This window comes from Alligator sinensis, unplaced genomic scaffold (genome assembly GCF_000455745.1).
Source record: "Alligator sinensis unplaced genomic scaffold, ASM45574v1 scaffold151_1, whole genome shotgun sequence".
In the NCBI taxonomy this organism is placed as follows: domain Eukaryota; kingdom Metazoa; phylum Chordata; order Crocodylia; family Alligatoridae; genus Alligator; species Alligator sinensis.
In genome coordinates this window covers 778708-800338 of record NW_005842534.1, presented here as the reverse complement: position 1 = coordinate 800338, position 21631 = coordinate 778708, and the positions used below count along the sequence as shown (strand labels likewise).

At 37.7% G+C, this 21631-nt stretch overlaps 1 protein-coding gene across 1 annotated transcript in view; it reads right to left on the bottom strand.

Moving 5' to 3' along the window:
• Positions 1-21631, bottom strand: part of KNDC1 (kinase non-catalytic C-lobe domain containing 1) — a 164597-nt gene that overhangs the window by 59606 nt on the left and 83360 nt on the right. The window contains exons 5-8 of the mRNA XM_025213522.1: positions 20480-20626; positions 19685-19802; positions 18260-19266; positions 8182-8296 (exon numbers count right to left, since the gene is read on the bottom strand). Of these exons, the coding sequence (XP_025069307.1) occupies positions 8182-8296; positions 18260-19266; positions 19685-19802; positions 20480-20626 (1387 nt within the window). The remainder of the gene's footprint in view (positions 1-8181; positions 8297-18259; positions 19267-19684; positions 19803-20479; positions 20627-21631) is intronic.

Here is a 21631-nt window from a genome sequence, read left to right as displayed (position 1 = left end):
CATGATCATATAGCTTTATGCACATAAATAGGCTTAATGAAGAAAAGTTTTTCCTACGGACATTTGTAGGATGAGACCCTTAGTCCTAATCTGATAAAAAAAAGTAAAGACTTCTGGGGGGTGGGAGGGGTAGCAGTCTGGTGCTCCTGGTGCAGCAAGCTTGCTCCTCAGCTGTAGCAGCCTATGCCCTTGCTACTGCAGCAGCAGCAGCTGCTGCCACCAGAGGGTGGAGAGAGCTGGGGCTAGTAAGAATCCCCTCCCACTTTGCAGCAGTCAGCACTGTCCAGGGCACTGCAGGAGCTTGCTATGCCTCTGCTTGAGCTTTATTGCTGCTGTTACTGGAAAAAAACCCTTTTGCTTGACTAAAGGAAGAGCCATATAAACACTGCTATAGGACAGTGCAAGTGGTATCACTGGGCTTGTGCAATAGACTGCAGTGGACCAATAAATGAGTGAAGGCAATTATACTGAATGTGCAACCAAATGTACAAAATTGAAATTACAGGGGGAAAAAAAATCCCAACTTTTTTTGGTAATTTATTTTAGTTACAGTAACCTCATAGATTAGTAGGTATGAGACTTTCAGATGGAATAATTCAGATGGAAGTATTATTTACAAATTTACACTTTTTTTCCAATTTGCTTGTGCAATCTTACTGATTCATTGTGAATTATAATACAAAAGTGTAACGCCATGTTGTTAAAGTCTTATTTAGTGCCTCTTATGGGTTTTTAGTTTTAACTTTAAAAATATGCAGGTTTTGAAGGGGGGGGGGTCAGGGAACAGGTTGCACACACTAGTTTTTCATAGTGGTCTAGATATGTTTATGTGGGAACTCAGGTCCCAAACTATAAGTTAATCTACTTAGATACCAGGCACCCCAAAACAAATCCCAGAGGCTGTCAGTGGGGGTCTTCCCATAGAACAGCTTGTAAGATCTAGATTTTAGGGCTACTTATATATCAAGTACTCTTACAAGTATGAGCTTCAATTACAGTCAGTAACTCTGCACTGCATATTTTTTTCAAACAGCTTTCTTTCACAACAGTTCTGGACTAAGCCTGTTAAACAATGAAGCTGCTATTAATGGGTCTATATACACATTAAAAATAAATTTATTACTTCCCTACATAACAGTATGTAATGGACAGTACAAGTACTATTAATTGTGTATTTTTCTAACATCACACTCTGCATGTGCCAAACAGGATAAGCAGAATTCTATCTGAAACTCTCAGGTTGTAATTTTTTTTTGATGATGTATTTTTCAATATGGTTTGTGATACTGCACTTGGACTACTTCCTATTTTATAAAAGGGAAAAGGGGAAGTCTTTCCTAAAAGGGAATTTAATTAACAAAATTGTTCTTTTTAAAGTGTCCGGATATGAACACTTAATGGCTTTGACCATCTCCATCTCTAGGATCTCCATTTTCCTATAATTAATCATCACACATCACCTAACCAGTTGCATGCCCACATTGAAACAAAAAGGTCTTAAAATACATAACATTCAGTTGAAAGAAAAATGAAAATAAATTAAATGATAATTTAAAAGGGTATGCTGGAAGAAGTATTCAAAGATTATTAAAAATAGTTAAAAAAATTTCTTCTACTACTTCTGAGAATCTTTAAGGCATTCTAGGGCAGAGACATACTCTTTGACACCAAAACCCCCTCTATGAATTGGCAAAGAAACAGAAGGGTTTTAAATGTGAAGAACAGGATTTAGTTTAAGATTGCACCCTGAAAGATGAACAAAGACTAAAAGATGTTATAGAAGTTACCTCACTTCATTGGTTTGTGTGTCACAACCTTAATATCTAAACCTTTGATTTCATTTTTATAAGATAGCAAAGTACAGATCCCAAACCACAAATCTACTTTACTATCTTAAAGACTCAACTATTCTGGAAACACCATGAGTACAGACTGGCTAAGCATATTATATTAGGATACAGTTCGCTGTATCCAAAGTGTTTTGAAGTCTTTCCAAATGTAAGGAGTATGTACTATAGTACCGAAATAATCTCTCTATAGCAGTACAGTTATTAAATGCTGTGAGCAAGAGCAACAGGGCTTGAAGGGCACATAAATATTAAATGCTGTGAGCAAGAGCAACAGGGCTCCAAGGGCACATAACCCTTCCATATTTATCCAAATCTAAAACTAGTTTCTCCACTTTCCCCATTCAACATGGATTTAAGTACAACGTAGGCGGCTGCTGTGGTTCTGGCTTTGGCCTAGTCCAGAGTCCGAGTCTGGGCCATAGCTGCTGCCCCTCCTACTATCTGTCCCCTACCCTGAAGCACTCATTTCCAACCATGTAAACAAAATTTTTAAATAAAAAAAAAGCAAAGGAGAGTGCATGGAAAGAAGTCTCTGTTTTGTCTAAGAAAAAGCTTTTGCAGTTTATATTAGCATAATGATCATTTGATATTATCCTTAAATTTAGAGCACTCATGAAATCCTCTCTCCATTCCAGCTTCTCTATTCCATCTTAGACTGAGAGCACAGAATAAAAGGATGCTAAAATGCCTGTTTCTGGGTGGGTGAAGTTCTTTAACCTATAAAAGAATAGGTAAAGCTGCCCTCTGATAATATTCTTCTGGAATCTGGCATTATGAATATACCATGGGCAGTGCCACAGCAAGGTTGAGATTTCAGAGAGGCAGCTGTCAGAGATGTGGGGCAGAAAATTTTCTATGCAAAATTTTATGGAAAATTTTCCAGTGCTTTATTTTTCTGTGGGAAATTTTCTATTTCTAAAAATTCATTGTCTCAGAAACTTAATTAGTAACAATGAATAAATTTCAATGCAATGTTAGGCAAGCTTGTCCGTTTCAAAGTTGTAATTAATGTTTTTCAGGTAATTATCCCTAGGAAGTGTGAGAGAGTCCATATATATATTTTATTGATTTATAAACAGGAGGGTAAATACACTCAAATAATAATTCAAACCAAAAATCAAGTTCTGAATTCACCTAATTGCAGGTCACATCAAAATCAAAGCTAAAATTCTTATTTCATCTCAGCCTGCAAATGAAAACAAAACCAAAACTAAAACTGTGATTAATTTTTGTTTCACTTTCAGTTCAGTAAACACACAGAGCAGTGTTTCATTTCTTTTCTTGAGCTGGGAAAGTTGAAAGTCTTTGCATAAGATCTGTTAGTTTTTTAGTGCTTTTGGTTTGAAGTAGTCATCATAATGCCTAATCAGAAAAAAAAACTAGTGTGGGGCATTATTATAGTGAATTTCAAGCCACTGAAGAAAGGAAGAAAGTTGGTAGATGTAGATATTGCGGGCAGTAGTATGCTAATAATGCAACAAGAATGAAGAAACATTTAATAACATGTGAAAACTGTCCTGAAAGAGTACAATCCATATACAAGAAGCTAACAACAAACTAGTAGAAAAACATCATCTGAGAAAAGTCTACTTCAGGAATCTTATGTAAGTAAAAAAATTAATATATTAAACACCACACAGCGGTGTGGTGCATCTAGCACCACTAGCATCTATATAGTTTTAAAACATTATAATTTTAGAAGTTATTAATGTAACTCTGGACTATTTTTTTAATTTAAAATTGTTGTATCCTGCTTTTCTGCTTGCACTAAGAACCCAAAGTGGCTTAGGCTTAACAATATATATTTTTAAAATGACATAATAGATAAATAGTTAACTATTTCAACCCAGAAGAGCGAGCTTAGTCCTCTGGCCGATTGCAGAGGCCAAACTATACTTCCTTTTTTGCTCTGTGTCCCAGGGCAACTGAGCAGCAGAGTGTTCTTTCTGGCGGAGAGAGGGGAAGCAAGCTCCCTTCTGCTGCTTCTCCTTCTGATGGATGAGGCCAGACTAGAATAGGCTAAAATAAAAATCTCTTCCTCCTTTTGTTGCAGGAACTTGGTAGCTCAAGTGAAGTATCAGATTTGCAAAAAATGGAGAATGAAAATGTTGAGTTGCCAGGTCTAGGGGAAGAAGCAGCAGGATCCTCACTTTCGAGATCACTGTCACCAAATATGTGATCCACCATGAGTAGTAGGCTTGTGCAAATAGGGACGTATTCAATTTGGATTCGGCCAACTCAGAGGACAGTGATTAGATGTGGAGATTCAGATCACTGTCCGGGAGCAATTCTGCTGAATCAGCTTTGGAAGATTCGGCACTGATTCGGAGAGATTCAGTGATTTGGCCATAGACTATAAATAGGGAATAGCTGAACTACCTATAATTTTGTCATTTTTGGGCAGATTTGAATGAAAACAGCAGAGACAGTAGCCCCTTCTGAGGGCATGAAGACTGCCAAGTTTGAAGGAGGTAGGTACAGGGGTTTCTGGGACACTACACCTCAAACTGCTGAAAGCAAAACTCATGACATCTGTGACTGTGTGCGTGTTAAGGCACAGCAGGATGAAAACAGAAGGGATGGTAGCCTGTAACAGAGGGCTTTCCCAGTGCTCAGGCAGAAACAGCTCACAAAAGGGACAGAAAGGCTGCAGACAGAGGATAATGTGTTGTTTCTACATCCCTCCCCCAGAGCACTGTGATTGGAAAGGGACTCAGGAAAAGATCATAGTCACTGGCCAGCTACAGGTATCATTTTTTCCTCCCCTGCTCCCCCTCCCTCTTATTAGTTTCTGTTTTCTGGCAAGACTGCCTTCTGAATCACGGAATCTTCAAATCTTTTTCTGAATCTTTCCAACGGTTTTTTTTTGTCTCCTGATTCAATTCAGATTCAGTGATTCAGTCTCCAAATTGGGCCGAATCTTCTCTGAATTGAATCCGCAACTGAAGCCTTGCACACTCCTAATGAGTAGCTGTTCAAGACAGTCAAGCTTTTCGTCAAGCTTTGTGGACAAAATGTCAAAAGAAGATCAAGAAAAAGCAAGCGAGACATTAGCTCAAGTTATATTTGTAAGTGGTACACCTCTTTCCATAACTGAAAAAATCAATTATTGGAAGGAATGTTACAAACTAATTCACCCATCAAATAAGTTACCATCACATTATCACTTATCACATTCTCTCTTAGACAGAGAGTATGACAGAGTTCAAACAATGGTTATTCAAAGGATTGGTCAAGAAGAATCCCTGACTGATGTCAGATGGATGGAATGATACACAAGGAAATCCTTTATTGAACATTATTTTTGCAACACCTGAACCAATATTCCTGAAAGCAACTGCTACCAAATCTTCTCGTCATACAGGTGAATACATAGCCAAATTACTGAGTGAAGAGACTGAAAGTGCAGGTCCCTCCAGGGCACAAGCCCTTGTAACTGATAATATGAGTAACATGAAAGCTGTATGGCAAATATTAAAGGCAAAGTATCCTCATTTAATAGTATTTGGCCGTCTTGCTCATGGGTTGAATCTTCTGGCAAAGGACATAGTAAGTGTGTATACGACGACAATATTGGCAAACTGCAAAGCAATTGTGAAGGTATTCAACAATCATCATGTTTCTAATCAGACTTTGAAGAAATTAAAGAAAGAGAAGCAGGAGAAGGAAAGTGCACTTTTATTGCCAGAAGAAACTACATGGGGCTTGGCTACAAAGGAGTCTACTAGGGTTGTGTGAAGCTTCAGTCCCCGATTCAATTTGGCGGAGATTAGGCCCAATTCGGTGGCCAAATCTCTGAATTGAATTAGAGGACACTTTAATCTCTCAGAATCAAATCAGAACCCTTTGAATTGATTGAGAGTGATTCGGAATGATTCGGCAATTCAGACATAGACACAGCTTTAAATGTTTTTTCTACGTATCTCTAGGTAGCAGGTGGCTTGTGAATGCTGCAATGCACAGAGCATCCCCCACTGCACTAGGCAGCAGACCTGGAAGTGGACCAGAAACACTTCCAGTCCACTTCCGAGTCCACTGGAGAGTGTGCTGGAGGCCCCTCCCCAATGCCCCCCTAGCTCGGTGACTGGTGCCTCCTGGGTCTGGGGGGGCACCCAGGGTCACCCCGCATCCAAAGTACTTCTGGTCCACTTCTGGGTTTGCCGCTGAGCATGCAGGGCCACCCCCCGTGCTCCTGTGGGACTCTCCACCTGCCCCAGTATTGCAGCATTCATGAGCCACCCCTGGTACCTCGACATATATAGAAAAAAACCACATTTAAAGCTGTGTCTATGTCCGAATTGCTGATTCTCCGAATCAGCATTGAATCTTCAGATTCAGATTCAACCGAATCGAATCAGGGACAGTGACTAGAATCAACGAATTGAATCACTGCACCTGATTTGGGCCGAATCCAAATCCAAATTAAATAGGGTCCATTTCACACACGCCTAGTGTTTACATAGTTTGCTGTGCACAAAGAACTGTTTGCAATGTGCTTCAAAGATGACACAGTATGCCAGATTATTCCCCGTGAACATTCGGAAGCAGATTCTCGACAATGGTGTGTTCTGGGCTGAAGTTCAAGGAGCATTCAATTTGCTACTACCAGTTTCAATGGCAATTCAGAAACTTGAAGGCAATACACCAAGCCTTTCAAATATTCCAGAGATTTTCATACAACTAAATGAAAATTTAACTGAGCTTTTGACTTCTTCACCTCTATCCAAAAAAGAAGTAAAACAAATATTCACTAAGAGATCTGAGTTTTGCTCTCATCTAGTTCACCTGGCAGCAAACCTTTTAGATCCTCAACACAGAGGACAACATTTATCAGAAGATGAATTATCTACTGCTCCTGATACAATTATGGAAGTAGCTAAGAATGTCCCCAACATTGACGAAATAGTGATGACAGATGCTGCTGAGTATCACACAAGAGAAAAAACGTTGGATCAAAGACATCATTTGGCGGGCAGCAGAGAATATATCTCCTCTTACATGGTGGAAGGGATACTGTGACACCCGACTGTTGTCTAGGATTGCTCTAAGGATCCTAAGGATTCCACCAACAGCAGCTTCTTGCGAATGGAATTGGAAGGCTTGCAGCTCAATCAAGACAAAAAAGAGGAACAGACTAATAAATGAATGCACCGCTAAGCTTGTTTCTATTTCAAAATCTCTTGCTGCTGGAGAATCAGTCAGAAGCACAATTAGTTAAGAAGATGAAGTGTGATGATAAGTTGCCCTTGCCCATCATCTCATTGGTAAAACCATCCTTTAGCAAAAGAGAATGTGGTTCAAGTAGTTCTGAATCAGATTTGCTTCAATCTGATTCTGAAATGGAACTAATAAGTTGTGCAAGTGATTCTACATATAATGAAAGTGAAACTGAAGGTGTCACAATGTCCTCAGTGAAAGATAGTTAAACACTGTTGAAATAGATGAGTGGACAACCACGGCATATCATGCACACTTCTTTGGGTGTGCTAAAATTAGTGTGTCAACAGTTTTCAGTGCATTCGTTTTTTCCCCTTAAATTTAAACAAACAATGCAAGGGAAGTACATGCTATTGTGTATCCCCTTTACATTTTTAAAAGTATTCCAATAAAAATAATTTCTTTCCACATAAAGCTTTGAATTTGTTTGAATATAACATTTAAACCACATTAAGTGTGCTGTATTTAATTTTTTTCCTAATCAAATATTTCAGTTCAAATACTTGTGGCTTTGGGGTTTTAAAATTAACATGGGGGCACTTTTTTTAGTTTTGTTTACTAAATGTAAGTCAAATAAACACACTGAATCAAATCACGCTCTATGTAGGGCATTGGAAAATTTTCCAATTCAAAATTTTCTGAAAAACCCACATCTCTAGCAGCTGTACATTAAAGGGTTCCCCAATACCAAAAAAATCCAGGATGGCAAGACAACAAGCAGAGGCTTAGAGCCTCTCTTTCCTCTGGCATGAAGGCTTCTTAACAGCATAAAACAGATTCTCACTCCTAAAGTTTCTAACTTGATTTATTTCATTGTTGGATATTAAGGATTAATTTACTCATACACCAAAGTCTGGAGGGGCCAAAAAACCCCACACACTTTCTTCCAATACTGTCTACATTATTAAAGCTTACATTCACAGCATAAAAAATTAAAGTTACCCACAGTCATTTATAATTTCAGGATTCATCTGAATTACAGAAGAAACATAATTCATGTATTTATTCACACAGAGCATAAAACACCATCATATATAGATTCATCAGCAATCTAAGTAAAACATTATGCAGTTAATATACATATATAGTATAAAGAAACAGTAAAAGACACTACCTGGGTAATCAGTGCAAGTCTGCAGCGCAAGCAAGCATTCATGGCATAATGCCCAGAGTTCATAGTCTTTCAATGGCTTACCATGCCAAGACAAGAGTAGTTGCAGAGAGAGCCACTGAAAATAAAATGTGAGGGAGGGGGAAAAGTTATAACAACAATATTTCTAAAATTAAAAAAGCTTATAAAATACACTTACCAAAAAGTAACCTAAATTAAATGCAAACTTTCAAAAAGCATTGGGAGAAGGTGTTTTATTCCAACTACTGTTAGTAAGTATTGTTATTTTTCCATTAAAAAAAAAAAATCTTTGCACTACTATTGTATAAATGAGTTTCAAGTTGTGAAGTGTATAATAAAAAATGCAATTCAAATTCAATTTCAAAAGGGTGAAATTTTGTCTGGAGACTTAAACTGTTTGATATTTTCTTTGCTGATCACAACAGAAAGATTCTTTATAGCACATCAGTGATAATGAATCATTAGAAACCCTTCTAAGCTGTGAGGTTTTGGAAGAAAAAAAAATCCCGATTTACCTTGACAGTTACATTATAGGTCTTACCTTAAGACAGCATGAAAATCTCTTCTTCCGTGAAAGAAGTTAAGCAACATTGACAGAAGAAATGTCAGTATTATTTTTAAGTAAAAGTGCATTTTTAGCTGACAATTTGACTTACAAAAGTGGCATTAGTTGCTCATTGAAATAAGTTTTTTACACCTGGTCCATTATTTTAGTACAAATAAGATACTGTACTGAAGCAATAGAATAGATATTTACTCTTCCTTCGTAACTATTAATACTTCCTGGGTATGAGGTACGAGTATTTGTTTTATATAATGAATTGACATTGTTGGTGCTTTGCAATTTTAGACATTTTGTGCAACAGAATGTTGCTTGGGAAGTGATACAAGACATGTTAAACTGAGCATTAACAGTAGTTGCTTGGGATTAACCTCATGAAAAGATTGTTAGACAGTGTAATAAATTCTAGACACAGAAACTATTGCTTATTGCTTGTATGGTCTTTGGCATATACTAACTCTAATTTAATAGGTGCTTTCTGTAGCAAAAATAACCTCTGCACACTTTGCCAGAGCTAAGGTTTTGAGTTTCCTCAGATATGATAGCAGTATATCACCACATCCTTACCAAAATAAATAAACAAATCCCTGTACTCACATCTACTGCAGCCAATTGTTCGTAATACATGCCATGACAGCATACCTTGATGAGCCATAAACTGGCTTTTCATCACTATAATGCAATTACAATAGTATGATGCAAGTTGCACTTTAAAAGTGTTCTTATGAGAATCAGCAGAACCCCCCCACCACCACAGCCTTAGGGGAAGATAAGGGAAAGCCACATTAATCTCATACCTGGAATCCTGGTGGCAGTCTGACATTCACCATGAGGTAGCTGTCAAGTTTGGTAAATACACTGGCCTAACAATTTTTTAAACGTATCAATAAAAGGTGAACCAGTAAGTTTTATTTTTAACTGTTATGTTTTTGCAGTCTGTCTTTACCATGTGAAAATGTATTCCATTTTTTTCTTCATTACATAATCAGGGTAGCATGATTAAAAAACAAACAAACAGCCCATCGCTAACTAACTACAGGGAGAGATGGGTCCAAACTTGAGTGCAGAACCTAATACTGTTGAAGTACATAGCCTCTGGAGAAAGAGAGATAAGAAAAGATATGCACTTATCCGAAGTATGTAAATATCTATGTTTAATACAATGGGAACACATCAATGCTCATTAAGTGCCCACTGCTGCAGCACAGCTCTCCTGAAACTGACTATCTCCCCTCAGTTTCAAGGGGCATATTTACATGTGCACTTTAATGTGCATTAGTCTATTTTAATGCATATTAAAGCGTCACAAAAACTGCGTGCTTTCGCTAATATGCATTGAAATAGGCTAATGCTCCTTTTTCTAGTACCTCATAATGGAAGTACTAAATTTAATGTGCATTAGCAAAAGTTCATTAATGAACATGTAAATGTGCCCCAGGCTTCTAACAGAAGCCTCCAAATCAACTGCCAGATGCTTTGATGATGCAAAGAGATTATGTGTTTTGGGTCTGCTAATATGACAACACCGACAACTAAGCTGGTGATTCTCAACTGAGATCCAAAAAAGGCACTATAGGGTGCCTGGAGATCTTTTCAAGGGTGCTGCAAGGTTTCACAAAATGTTAGCACTGTTACACGTGCAAACATGATTAACAAGATAACTCCAGCTATTTCAAATAGGAAGTCTGTGTTAAAAACATTGACCTGCTGTGGTTTTCTGAGTTCTTTACAACAGAAAAAAACCTCTTATTTTTCCATAGTAAAAAATGACTGAAAACAGATGTGTTAATTCTAACAACAGGTGCCTCAAGTCTAAAAAAGGTTGAGAACCACTGCTGTATGCAATGGTACTTCTATACACACCGGCAGGGCTGTGCTAGTCATAGCTCCAAAACTGGTTAGGAGCTTTGAAAATGTAGGAACACTAATAGGTTCAGAGCTACTACCACCTGGGCACTGACAGTGCTGTGGACTTATGGAATAATGTTTAGAGCTCCCTCAGTGCTGTGGCATTAAGCAGCTGGGAACCTGACTAGCTCCCCTCAATTTCAAAATTTCTAACATCAGCCCTTCTACAGCTGCTTCTCTTCACATATTTCTAGTGCAATTAAAAAGGAGTACAAGTCAGTCAGTGAGAATTAAATATGCTGCATATGAACCAACATGCATTAAACCAAATGCTGTTACAATGTAAGCAACAGACGACAAATTTGAGACTGGTGTTGTATTATCCTAGTGGCGCTCAACCATCTGATGCCATGCGCTGGATGAGCAACCTGGTGCCAGCCTGCAGGCCGGATCCTGTGGATGTGGTCAGCACATGAGGTTAGTTTGCAGGTGCGATCCAGTGTGGCAGCCTGGCTGGGCACCACATACCAGATCTGGCCATGGAGCAACCCCACACCTCAGATCCAGCCACAGCCTAACCCAAAGATCTTGCATACAGGGCTGTCACATGGCCTGTGGGGCTCCCCAGAAATATGGAAATTTGGATGTGGAAGAAATGACTGCAGCATTAATTGCTCCCAGAGCTGTGGCAATTAATGCTGTCACCTTTTCTGTGGCCATATTTACAGAGCTCTGGGGAGTCCCCTGGACCAGATGACATGGCCCCACAGACTAGATTTGGCCCACACTACAGAAGTTTAGTACCACTGCATCATGCAGTTAAGAAAGTTATACATTTATCTGGTATGCATAAGTGCATTTTGCAGTAAAAGCCATCCACTATTACTTTTCTAGACACGATCAAGAAATGACTACTTTATTGTTTTTATCAGTTAAGAAAGAAGTCAGATGCATAAAAAAGTGACACTTGTAAAAAAGGAACCCCTATTAGTCAGTGAAAGGGAGACATTCACAGACCTAGGGGTAGACTTCACTTAAGGTATGTTCCATATACTTTGCAGCACTGTAAGACTGGCAGTTTCCCTTACAGCTATATTCCTCTCTCCATAAGAGTCTCTGAGCCTTGCATAAGGTTTCTGCTTACAGAAGATTAAAAATGAAAACAGCTTTTAAAAACTTCAAATTCACCTATGAGATAACTGCCGTGGGTGGAGAGAATAGCCTCAGCTGGTTTGGGAGTTTTAGGAGCTAGTTGGGCTCAGAGTCTTTCAAGTAACTACTGCCATGGTACCAATTGCCACATGTTGCCCTCTGAGGGCCTGCTCTATACTTCACTTAGAGTAGCTGCAAGGGGAGCAAATTCCCTCCTGATGACTTGAAGTCTCTTGGCCCTAAGAAAACAGTTCCCAATTTTTTCTAGGCACAACCACATGGAGTCATGATTGATTATGGCTGTATATACAAGTGCCATTGTACATAAGCCTGCAACTATCAGTGGGTAGAGCTTACCAATGTCTCAGCTTTTCTACAGTAACTGTCTGTGTCCACTCTACCACACTGTGACAACTAGACTAGGGCAGCTTACCCCTAAATGAGGAAGGGTTTAGTTGCCCAGGATTAGCTTTCACTTACCATTGGGTAACTGCAGGCATTTAGGGACAGTTACTGGGAAACAGGTGAAACAATGAAGCCTTGCACCCTATTAATTAAGAAGGCACAGAGTATTTGTAGACTCCAAGGAATCAAGCATTGCAACCTGTCTTGGGAACTGCTTCTCTAGAGGCTCTCACAGCTGTTGCACAGACAGCTGATACTGCCTTTCCTCTTCTTGACCCCTCTGATTGCTTCTTCTGCTCCATATATCAAGTGCCTTTCAGCTCAGAAGCAGCTCAGGAATAACCGGCAAAGGGAAAAGAAAAAAAATGGCCCAGCCCCCTATATGTGTCTGCTGCATTAGGATTTATATACCTTAAGGGCTGCAATGATGTGGGAAATACAAGTTAGCCACGTTCTGGGAAAATAGAAAGAGACACTTGATTTTCTCATTACCTCCAAGGTATATGCTGTATTACCTCCAAGGTATATACTGTATGATGGGAGGGAGGAAAGCAAGGAATTTTAAATACAGCAGGAAGAGAGAGATAATATAAGGGTAGCAAAGGGGAAAAAAGCTTACCACAGGGGAGAAAGCAAGTGGCAATGGCAGACAACAGAACAGGGGACGAAGAGAAGCCAAGAATCATAGGGATTGGAAAAGCTGTCTCAGAGAAAAGGAAAGACAAGAGCGTAATTAAAAGTAAATGATAGACAAGAAGTATTTTCAATTGTGGCAGTTAAGCACAGGAAAAGAATGGGATAAACAATGAAGGCTGGAGGACAGAAAAAGGAAAGATGCAAGCAAGTTACAAGTTAGTGAATGTTATTTAATCTGCATTGTAGGCTTATTGCATTTCTTTGCTAAGTGTCCCAGAGAAAAGGATGCATAAGTACAGGAGTTACGACTTTCACTGCTATTTTGCTTTGGGGGGGAAGTGGGGGGCGGCTATGCAATATTTCAAAAATATCCGTGTCAAAGATTACTCATGCTTCTGGATTATTAAGAAACTCGAAGAGGTGGTTTCCCACTCAGTGGAATGCTCCAAATATCATGCATGTCTATATTAACATTATGGAGAAGAAAAATAGGAAAGAGGGGACAACCCTCAAAAATTTGCTTAATTCTCCCTGCTCTTCATGTAAATTATTTAATATCACAATTTGCATAATATCAGAACACACAATATGCTTACTAGAGTAAATTAATTCCACTGAGACTTAAAAGTTTGGGAACGAGCATCTTCCTACCCTCCTTGAGTATGAATATGCAAGCATATGTTTATCTTAAATTCCATGCTTAAATTTCACTTAACTCACACTGAATATGTTTGTGTTTTGGTGAACAGATGCTCAAATGAGGAATAAAAAAGACTTGTATTGCATCCTTTTCCACATATCACTCTGAAATAAGGAGTTTGCCATTACCTATTCTAATTTTCCTATATTTCAAAATCTTGGCAATCTGACTGAAAGCTTTACAGATTCAAACAGCCAGCAGTACTTAAGTTTTAAGTCTATGACCTTTTAAAAAAATACTCACGAGAATTTCAGCAAAGCAAATCCAAAAGAGTTATATTCAGTGTGTATACAAACTCATATTATACTGTGCAACATTGTACATTACTCTGATCATTGTCATAATGGGCCATTAAATATTTAAGTCTTAAGTCTGAACAAAATTTTCATTTTCTCTATACAGGCAACCCCCACTTAGCACTCTTAATTGGTCCCTGAAAACATGGGAGTTAAACAAAACAAGTGTTAAGCGAAACTGAAAGTCTTTGATGACCCGAGATGGCGACTGCAAGTGTTTTTAATGACCCAAGATGGCAACTGCAAGCATTATAACAAAACTTGCTTGAGTGCTAAGTGGACTCAGGTATCAATTTAAAGTGAATGTTATAGCGAAATAGTGCTAAGCAAAATAGCTTTAAGCAGGGGTTGCCTGTATTAGATTCTTATATTTTTCTCAAACTCTCAGGTTTCTAAAACTTATCTTCATGTGTTAAACATGAATTACGGTTCAGTTTTCAGTAAAAGTATTCTACATTACAGTGGAAATATGAAAGCCACAGTTTCATACCTACAATTACATATTAAATGGCTTTTTTTGCTTTATTACTTCTCTCTCTTGATGAGAGAGTAATCTTGGTAAGGAACCAAAGAAAAAAATGTTTAGTAAGTTTTATTAGCTGTAGATAACAGCATTACACACACAAACATTGTAGGGTAATGATTATTGGAAGTGTGCCAAGGGTAGTAATATATTATATGACAACATACTGGCATCTTTTAAATAGCCATAATAAGGCAATAAAATAAAACATTATCCCTATTTTAGAAGTCACTATTCTTTCTGGGAATAGACAATTTTTCTTACCTGCAAATGGTATTTCTAATAGCCAATGCCATTCTCTAGCTAGATGGGTTTTCACTTCTGTCACACTTGACTAGATATGGTGTAACCAACAGAAAAATGTCTGAGTGCCCTCACAGTTCCTGTTAGTCTCTCTCATACGAAAGCCATAGCAGTTGCAGAACAGAGAAATATTACAAGCTTAGAAATGAGACACACCTGATTGGAATGAAATTGGTTAGAGAAATAAAAGATCCCCACTCAAGCTTGAAGTGAAAAATGTTTATTTATGGCATGCAAAATTATAAAAATTACTAAGAGTGCCCTCACAACATACATTGCAGAACCAGGACAGAAGCAAGCAAGTATTTTTAGTAATGCCAATTGGCAGTAAAGCACACAATATTATGAAACAACTTTGGGCATTACACAAGTAGATATTGTCCACTGGAGAAATATTATTGACAGGTAAGAAAAACTGCCTATTCTCCAGAGTGGACAAGGTTAATCTCTACCTAGATGGGACTTGTATGGTATCCCCTTGAAGCAATAAGGAATATTTGGAGGACAGAGCCTAGTAGCTGTACTATTGGAAACTACATTTGCAGGCATATACTTATCTTCTGTATAATGTCTGGTAAACAGCAGCTTTTTGGGATTTGTCTAGAAATGTGTTACCCATTCAGCCCAAAAGGTGGAAAGTACATTCAGATGGACTTCACATCTTCTTTGTCCCCATGCTGTAAATGAGCAAATTCTTAGGTCTTGTGTTTAGACTAAGTCTAAGTATAACAGACACCTCGTTGGAAGACGGGCATAAGAACTGACTCTGAAGGGGAAAGAAAAAAAAGGTCTGGCATTTAGGCATGAAGGATGCTTATACTTAAGATCACTTTGGATTAAAATAAAAAAAAATGAAGAGGAGGGCTTTATAGATAAAGGCTGCCTTGTTTCAAAAACCTCAAGGCACAAAAACTACCTCTACTACTAGACACAAATATTAGCTTTTAAAAAATACCTTTAAAAAGTAAAGCTTCTCCTTTGAAGACAGGCCTATGCTAGTGTCAGTCTCTAGATGAGAAACTTCTACTTATGAATATTTAGCACCAACTACAGCTTCTTAGACATTAACCTTATGCTCTTTGCAGATCAGATTGTAAATACCACTATAATGGTATTCCGGTAATGGGAGCAACATCAGGGATGAAATCCCAGTCCCGCAAAATTCATCAATAATTTTGCCAATAAGTTTGGTAGGCCAGGTGATTTAGTTATTCACCACAAAGGGGAAGTTGTCTACCAGCAAATGACAATAAGATGAAGGGCCCATTTCCTTGCTTAAGCTGTCTGTGAACATATTTTCTATTCTTATAATGCAAGATGAGTAGTTTTTAAGGCAAAGGAGGTTCTTTCTGCCCAAACAAAAGGGTTCATCCAAAGATGGCAACGGGAAAAAGAACCCTTAGTTTAAATTACAAATGCTGCCATACAAACAAGGACTGTCTGTCTTGATCTGATTTTCAGGAAAGCAAATCAAGCACCTTGCATTGTGTGAGCTTTAATTCTGAGAAGGATCATTTTCCTCTAAGTGTCTTCATCTATGCAAGCAGACTGCACTGTTAGAGCAAACAGCAGCAAATGAAGATACATGTAAGCTCCATTTCAATATGCAAGTTTTAGAGCAATGCAAGACCTTTTCCCCCATTAATCAGATGAAGTTGTGCTCCTAGCTGGCTTTGGCACATTCATTATCAGTGACAGAGCCAGAGACTATGCCATGTAGCATTTGCATTCTCTAAATACACAAACAGCTGTAATGGTTGGAAGTGTATGATAGCTGACTTGCGTTTGGTCATTCCTTCCACTGACAGAAATGTGTGTGTCAGTGAATTCAAATGAATGAGGTTCTGTGTGTCAAAATTTTCTATTGACATTCCCATATTAGACTAAGTAGGCAACAAATGAAAAAGGTCAGAATATTAGTTTGTATCTCTAGGTGTACTATTTAACAGAGAGCATATCTGCAACACTTTTCTTCTAAAAGCTGCTGCTACATTTGCCACGACTTCTGTTAAACCTCTGTAGGCTAAAGAAAGGACAATATTAGAAATATAGGTGTTGATATTCCATAGATCCTGAAACATGCTGATCAGCACAGGTATACTAAAAAAGAACTGCTGCAAAAAGCATGTGTATGCTGCTTAGTATCTTTGAGAATCTAAAGAACCTTTGTCCAATTCCTTTGGATTAGAAAAACAAGCAGGTGAATGGACTTGCCATTTTATGTCCAGAATGAGTCAGCTGCACATTAAACACTTGTGTACACTTCTATAAAATAGAGCAAATTCATGTCTATCCAGAAGATCCAGTGACATCCAGAGGTATCACTGTAACAAAAGACAGATATGGAAATGGCACTGGAGCTCTCTCTACCCCTAATGAGTATGTAAAATTAAGAGATGGTAGCAGGGAAGGTCAAAAGAAAAATAGACAAAAGAAACTGCCTCATAGAAATCAATTTTATCAAGAGTCCAAGAAAATGAGACCCCACAAGGTTTAAACAGAAAGTAGGTGTCACCAAAGCAGGTATCCCTCATGAATTCAGACTATTTGAGGAGAGGAGTAACAGAAAGTAATAATATAAAATCTCCATGATAGCAACTGCTGTTTTAGGAGCCTTGTTTCATTAGAGCATCTGCAGATGTCACTTATCTACTACTCTCCAGGCTGAAGAAATTATAATACCTCAGAGGCTACCTGCCAGGACACAGAGAGACTGGCAAGACCAGCTGAGCAGTTTTGCCGCTAGAGAATCTTTTAAGGAAAAAGAAAAAGAAAACCCAAAACTAAGCAAATTTCTCAAGAGTTATAACTTAACGTCTGTCTTTTCACTTTGTGCAAGTCATAGAATAAACTAGGAAAGCATAAACCCCCCTGTTGTTAGTCAGTAATTTTGTTATTACATGGGTTGCTCATGACTGTTCAAGTGTGGCACAAGAGAAAACCCTCTAGTCAGAGAACAAACTTGTCCACTCTGAGAATGCAAACCGTGAACAGGGTAAGAGGTAATATTGCTAGAACTACCAAGTAGAATACACTGAAGGAATCAACTCTCTCCCCTTATGTGGCTGTTTATAGAAGTAAAACTTTCTGGGACAATGCATTCAACATTGCACATGTAAATAATTTAAGTCTTTTAAGAAATGTATCATGGCACATATAAAGAAGCATAGAGAAGGAGATAAAATATTTCAGAAATTATAGAAATATTGCTCTCCTGGGGTTATAAGGAAACAAAAAAGAGCAAAACTTCAGCCCTAATGAAGTCAGTGTGATGTTTGTCTCCGATTTCAGTAAGGCCAGGCTTGCACAAACAATTTAAATTTTCATTAACAACCACTGTAATTTAATGCTATGTGGCAAGATACTAGCAAGCTTATTAATAGAGTTTGTAAAAATGTTTAAACAACAAAAACTTAATCATCAGACACTTCATTTCTGCCCCTTAATTTTAAATCTTTGGTGAGAAAAGGAGACAGATCAAAGTTGTGCTATGATTTGTCAAGTATGTGGATTAGTGAAGTTGTAGTCTATAGCTTTGTTAATCTGGGGAAGTGGATGATACATAATATTTAAGTCATTTCATCTCCACAGAAGTGACTACAGCAACTATATAATGAAGATTTTGTTTTTACTACCTGCTCATTACTTTTGATTTCTGACACACTGCCTCCACAAAGATTATCTTCATTATTGTTTGCGCTCATCATACCGTTGCTTATTACTGGAGAACTAATTAGGCTTGATCCATATCCGTTCCCACTGGGATTTGTTGCTAACACTGAATCCATCTTGTTAAAATGTGATAAATAATTTTGATTTGACCCTTGAGAAGTTTCAGTACAGTCCTCCAGAGCCATATAGTTGTCTGTTTTTGCTCCAGCAGCTGATTGATCTGGGCTTTTTAGCGTACCAGGAGTATTTGGAGTTTCAGAGGTAGCATAGGAAAATTCTAAAGTATGACTGGATGAAAGAAACCTTTTCTTTTTACTGTTAAGGAATGGCGTGTGTTCTTCTAGGTTCATGCCAGAGACCTGTGTACATATACAAGATGCCTCTAATGGAAGATCGGTAACTTGGTAGTTCTTTGGCTTAATTCTTGGAAGATTATTAGTATTAAATTGAGTAAGTTTTCCTTCTAAAGGAACAACCTCATTATTATTGTCTACAAATAGAGATTCTTGTGACTGATTTTTCTTAGCTACTGGTCCATTGTTTGTTATGGACGTGAAAAAGTTATTTGCATCTGTAGCATTGAGTGGTAGCTTTGGAAAGGTTTTCATTTTTCTCAAACAACTTTTCTTAAAAACATCTCTCTCCATGTCAATAGTGCATGGTTGTGTGTCCAAAATGATATCAGCAAAACTCTCTTCATATATTACATACTTGTCATCTTCTTTGCTCTTTTTAACTTGAGTAGCTGTTTTTGAATGTTGAGATTTTTCATTATTCAGATCCAAATGTATTACCTTTGAACCATCTTCTTGGTCACTCACATTTTCTATAGAAGCATTTCTGCAACAGCTAGCTGTCACATCTTCCACAGTATATGAATCACCTGCTATACTGGTTTTTTCATCTGAATACAATTTAGATCCCAAACTTCTCTGATACACTTTTCCCTTCCACATGTTATCACAGCCATCTAGATACAAAAAAACAGATGTTCACATTAAAAACCACGTTTAAACCATTTTTTCTCTCCTAATAAGTCTTTTCTGTTATGTTCCCCCACCCCACATACACACAAGTCATTAAGAATCTGAAATACAGTAGAGAAATAAAAGACTTTCTAAACAACTCATTTTTAAGTCTGGATGCATAATTTTATAGAGTCACTGCAAATCTGAATGGAAAATTGTTCAGAGTAAGTTAATTATTTCCACTGACTGTTGGAAATGAAACAGGATCCACAGACAATTTGATTGTTGAAGTTATTGTTTAATAAATTCCATTTTCTCTCTAGGCAAAATGACAGGATAGAGTACAACATTATATTTTCAAATAGCATATTTTGATTTCCCTATAAACATGTTAGGAATTGTGAAAAATATATTGTTTACCTTGGGAAGCACCAAATGATTCAATTGAAAGTACCCTTCTTCCAATGGCAGATAGACTTCGACAAATATTACTTGAGGAAGCAAGCTTTAATTTTTCTTCACATAACGATATGATACTCTATAGACAATAGAGTTAAATTTTTTAGAATATATGTGTACTAAATAACTACTAAGTTTTGGCTTTAAATGATCATGCTATAATAAACAATATATCTAAACTTGCTAAGACAACATTATTATACTGGGCCCTCCTATATTTAGCACTATACTCAGTGTTTACATTAGATTAGTGAACATACATTCATTTCTATTTCTATCATGGGTAACTACAGAGTTATTTTATGTTCTATACCAGAGTTTTAGAAGATGAAATAGTAGGAATGCCTGGTAAAAGTCAAACTTAGGTAAAGCTTAAATTAAGTAATTTTTTTGGTAGATAAAGTTTCTGCAGATAATTAGTTTACTCAATGTCAGAAATGAAAATCAATAGTATTATGCATTCTGCTCTTATTTTTGAAGTCTTTGTTCAAAAGCAGACGTCTTAATAGCTTTCATTTGCCCAAAATCTGAAGCAATGTTTCAGAGGAAATAACATATAGATTCAAATTCCTTATACAACCTACTGAGAACTACCATTACCATCTGTACCTTGTCCTCCTTATCCTTTATAATACACAGGTGGAATTTTCCCAAATCAGGAGCTACTTCAGGCCAGTTACATGATCTGGAGTAAAAATCTTGAACCTAACACAGTCAAAGAACTAAAACTAACCCACCAAAAATTCCCTATTTTACCTCAATATCTGGTCTGTCTTCAGGATTCTCTTCTTGCATTTGTTCCAGTAGAGTCTGCAGATCCTTGCCAAAATCTGATTCTGTCCCAGGCTCAATCACATACTCAATTGCTGCTTTCAGTGTTGTGCCCAAAGAATAGATATGTGCCTGCATGAAGTTTAAGTAATTTATTATCTTGCCAATTTACCACTAAGAAAAACAAATGAGTGTTGATGACTCTTATAAGTAACTTCTACCCTACCAGAAGTTGAAAATGAAAACACACTGTTATTTTTACAAAGTCCAAAAGCTGAACTTCTGCATTGCCTTGGTGAGTGTTCATCACAAACAAAAAGAAATATCAAGTTGCTTACCTAAAGCCTTTGCTCTTACTCCCCAATAATTAATATTTCACATTACATGGGATAGATGTACACAAAACCTTTCTACCATCATCTGTAGGAACACAGAAGTATATGGCAAGATTTTATAGCATTTCATTTAGAAGCAAAATCCATTTCTGACAGAGACCCTGTTCATAAGTGTACATCTTACTTAGGGCAGAGATAGAGCAACAAACTGTATAGTATCGGATAAAGAAAAAAGAACCAAGCTTGTCTTATAATACATTTAACTGTTTGCAAAAGTTATTTTACTGTTTTGTAGAAGATATTCCCAAACACCTAGGAGTCTTACACTTCTACCTTCCCCTCCCCACTTTCACTAGAGCTTTGTTATTAAGAGGTAGAAATTTACAGCATTTTTAGACAAGTTTTGTGAACCTTGGAGAAACCTAAGCAAGATATATATATAATTTTTTATTAAAAAAATTTAATCCAGTAGAGCACGGGCAACTGGTGCCTCCTGAGTCTGAGTCATAGATGTTAGGGTCGGAAAGGACCTCAATAGATCATCGAGTCTGACCCCCTGCGTGGCAGGAAAGAGAGCTGGGTTTAGATGACCCCAGCTAGATGCCTATCTAACCTCCTCTTGAAGACCCCCAGGGTAGGGGAGAGCACCACCTCCCTTGGGAGCCCGTTCCAGACCTTGGCCACTCGAACTGTGAAGAAGTTCTTCCTAATGTCCAATCTAAATCTGCTCTCTGCTAGCTTGTGGCCATTATTTCTTGTAACCCCCGGGGGCGCCTTGGTGAATAAAACCTCACCAATTCCC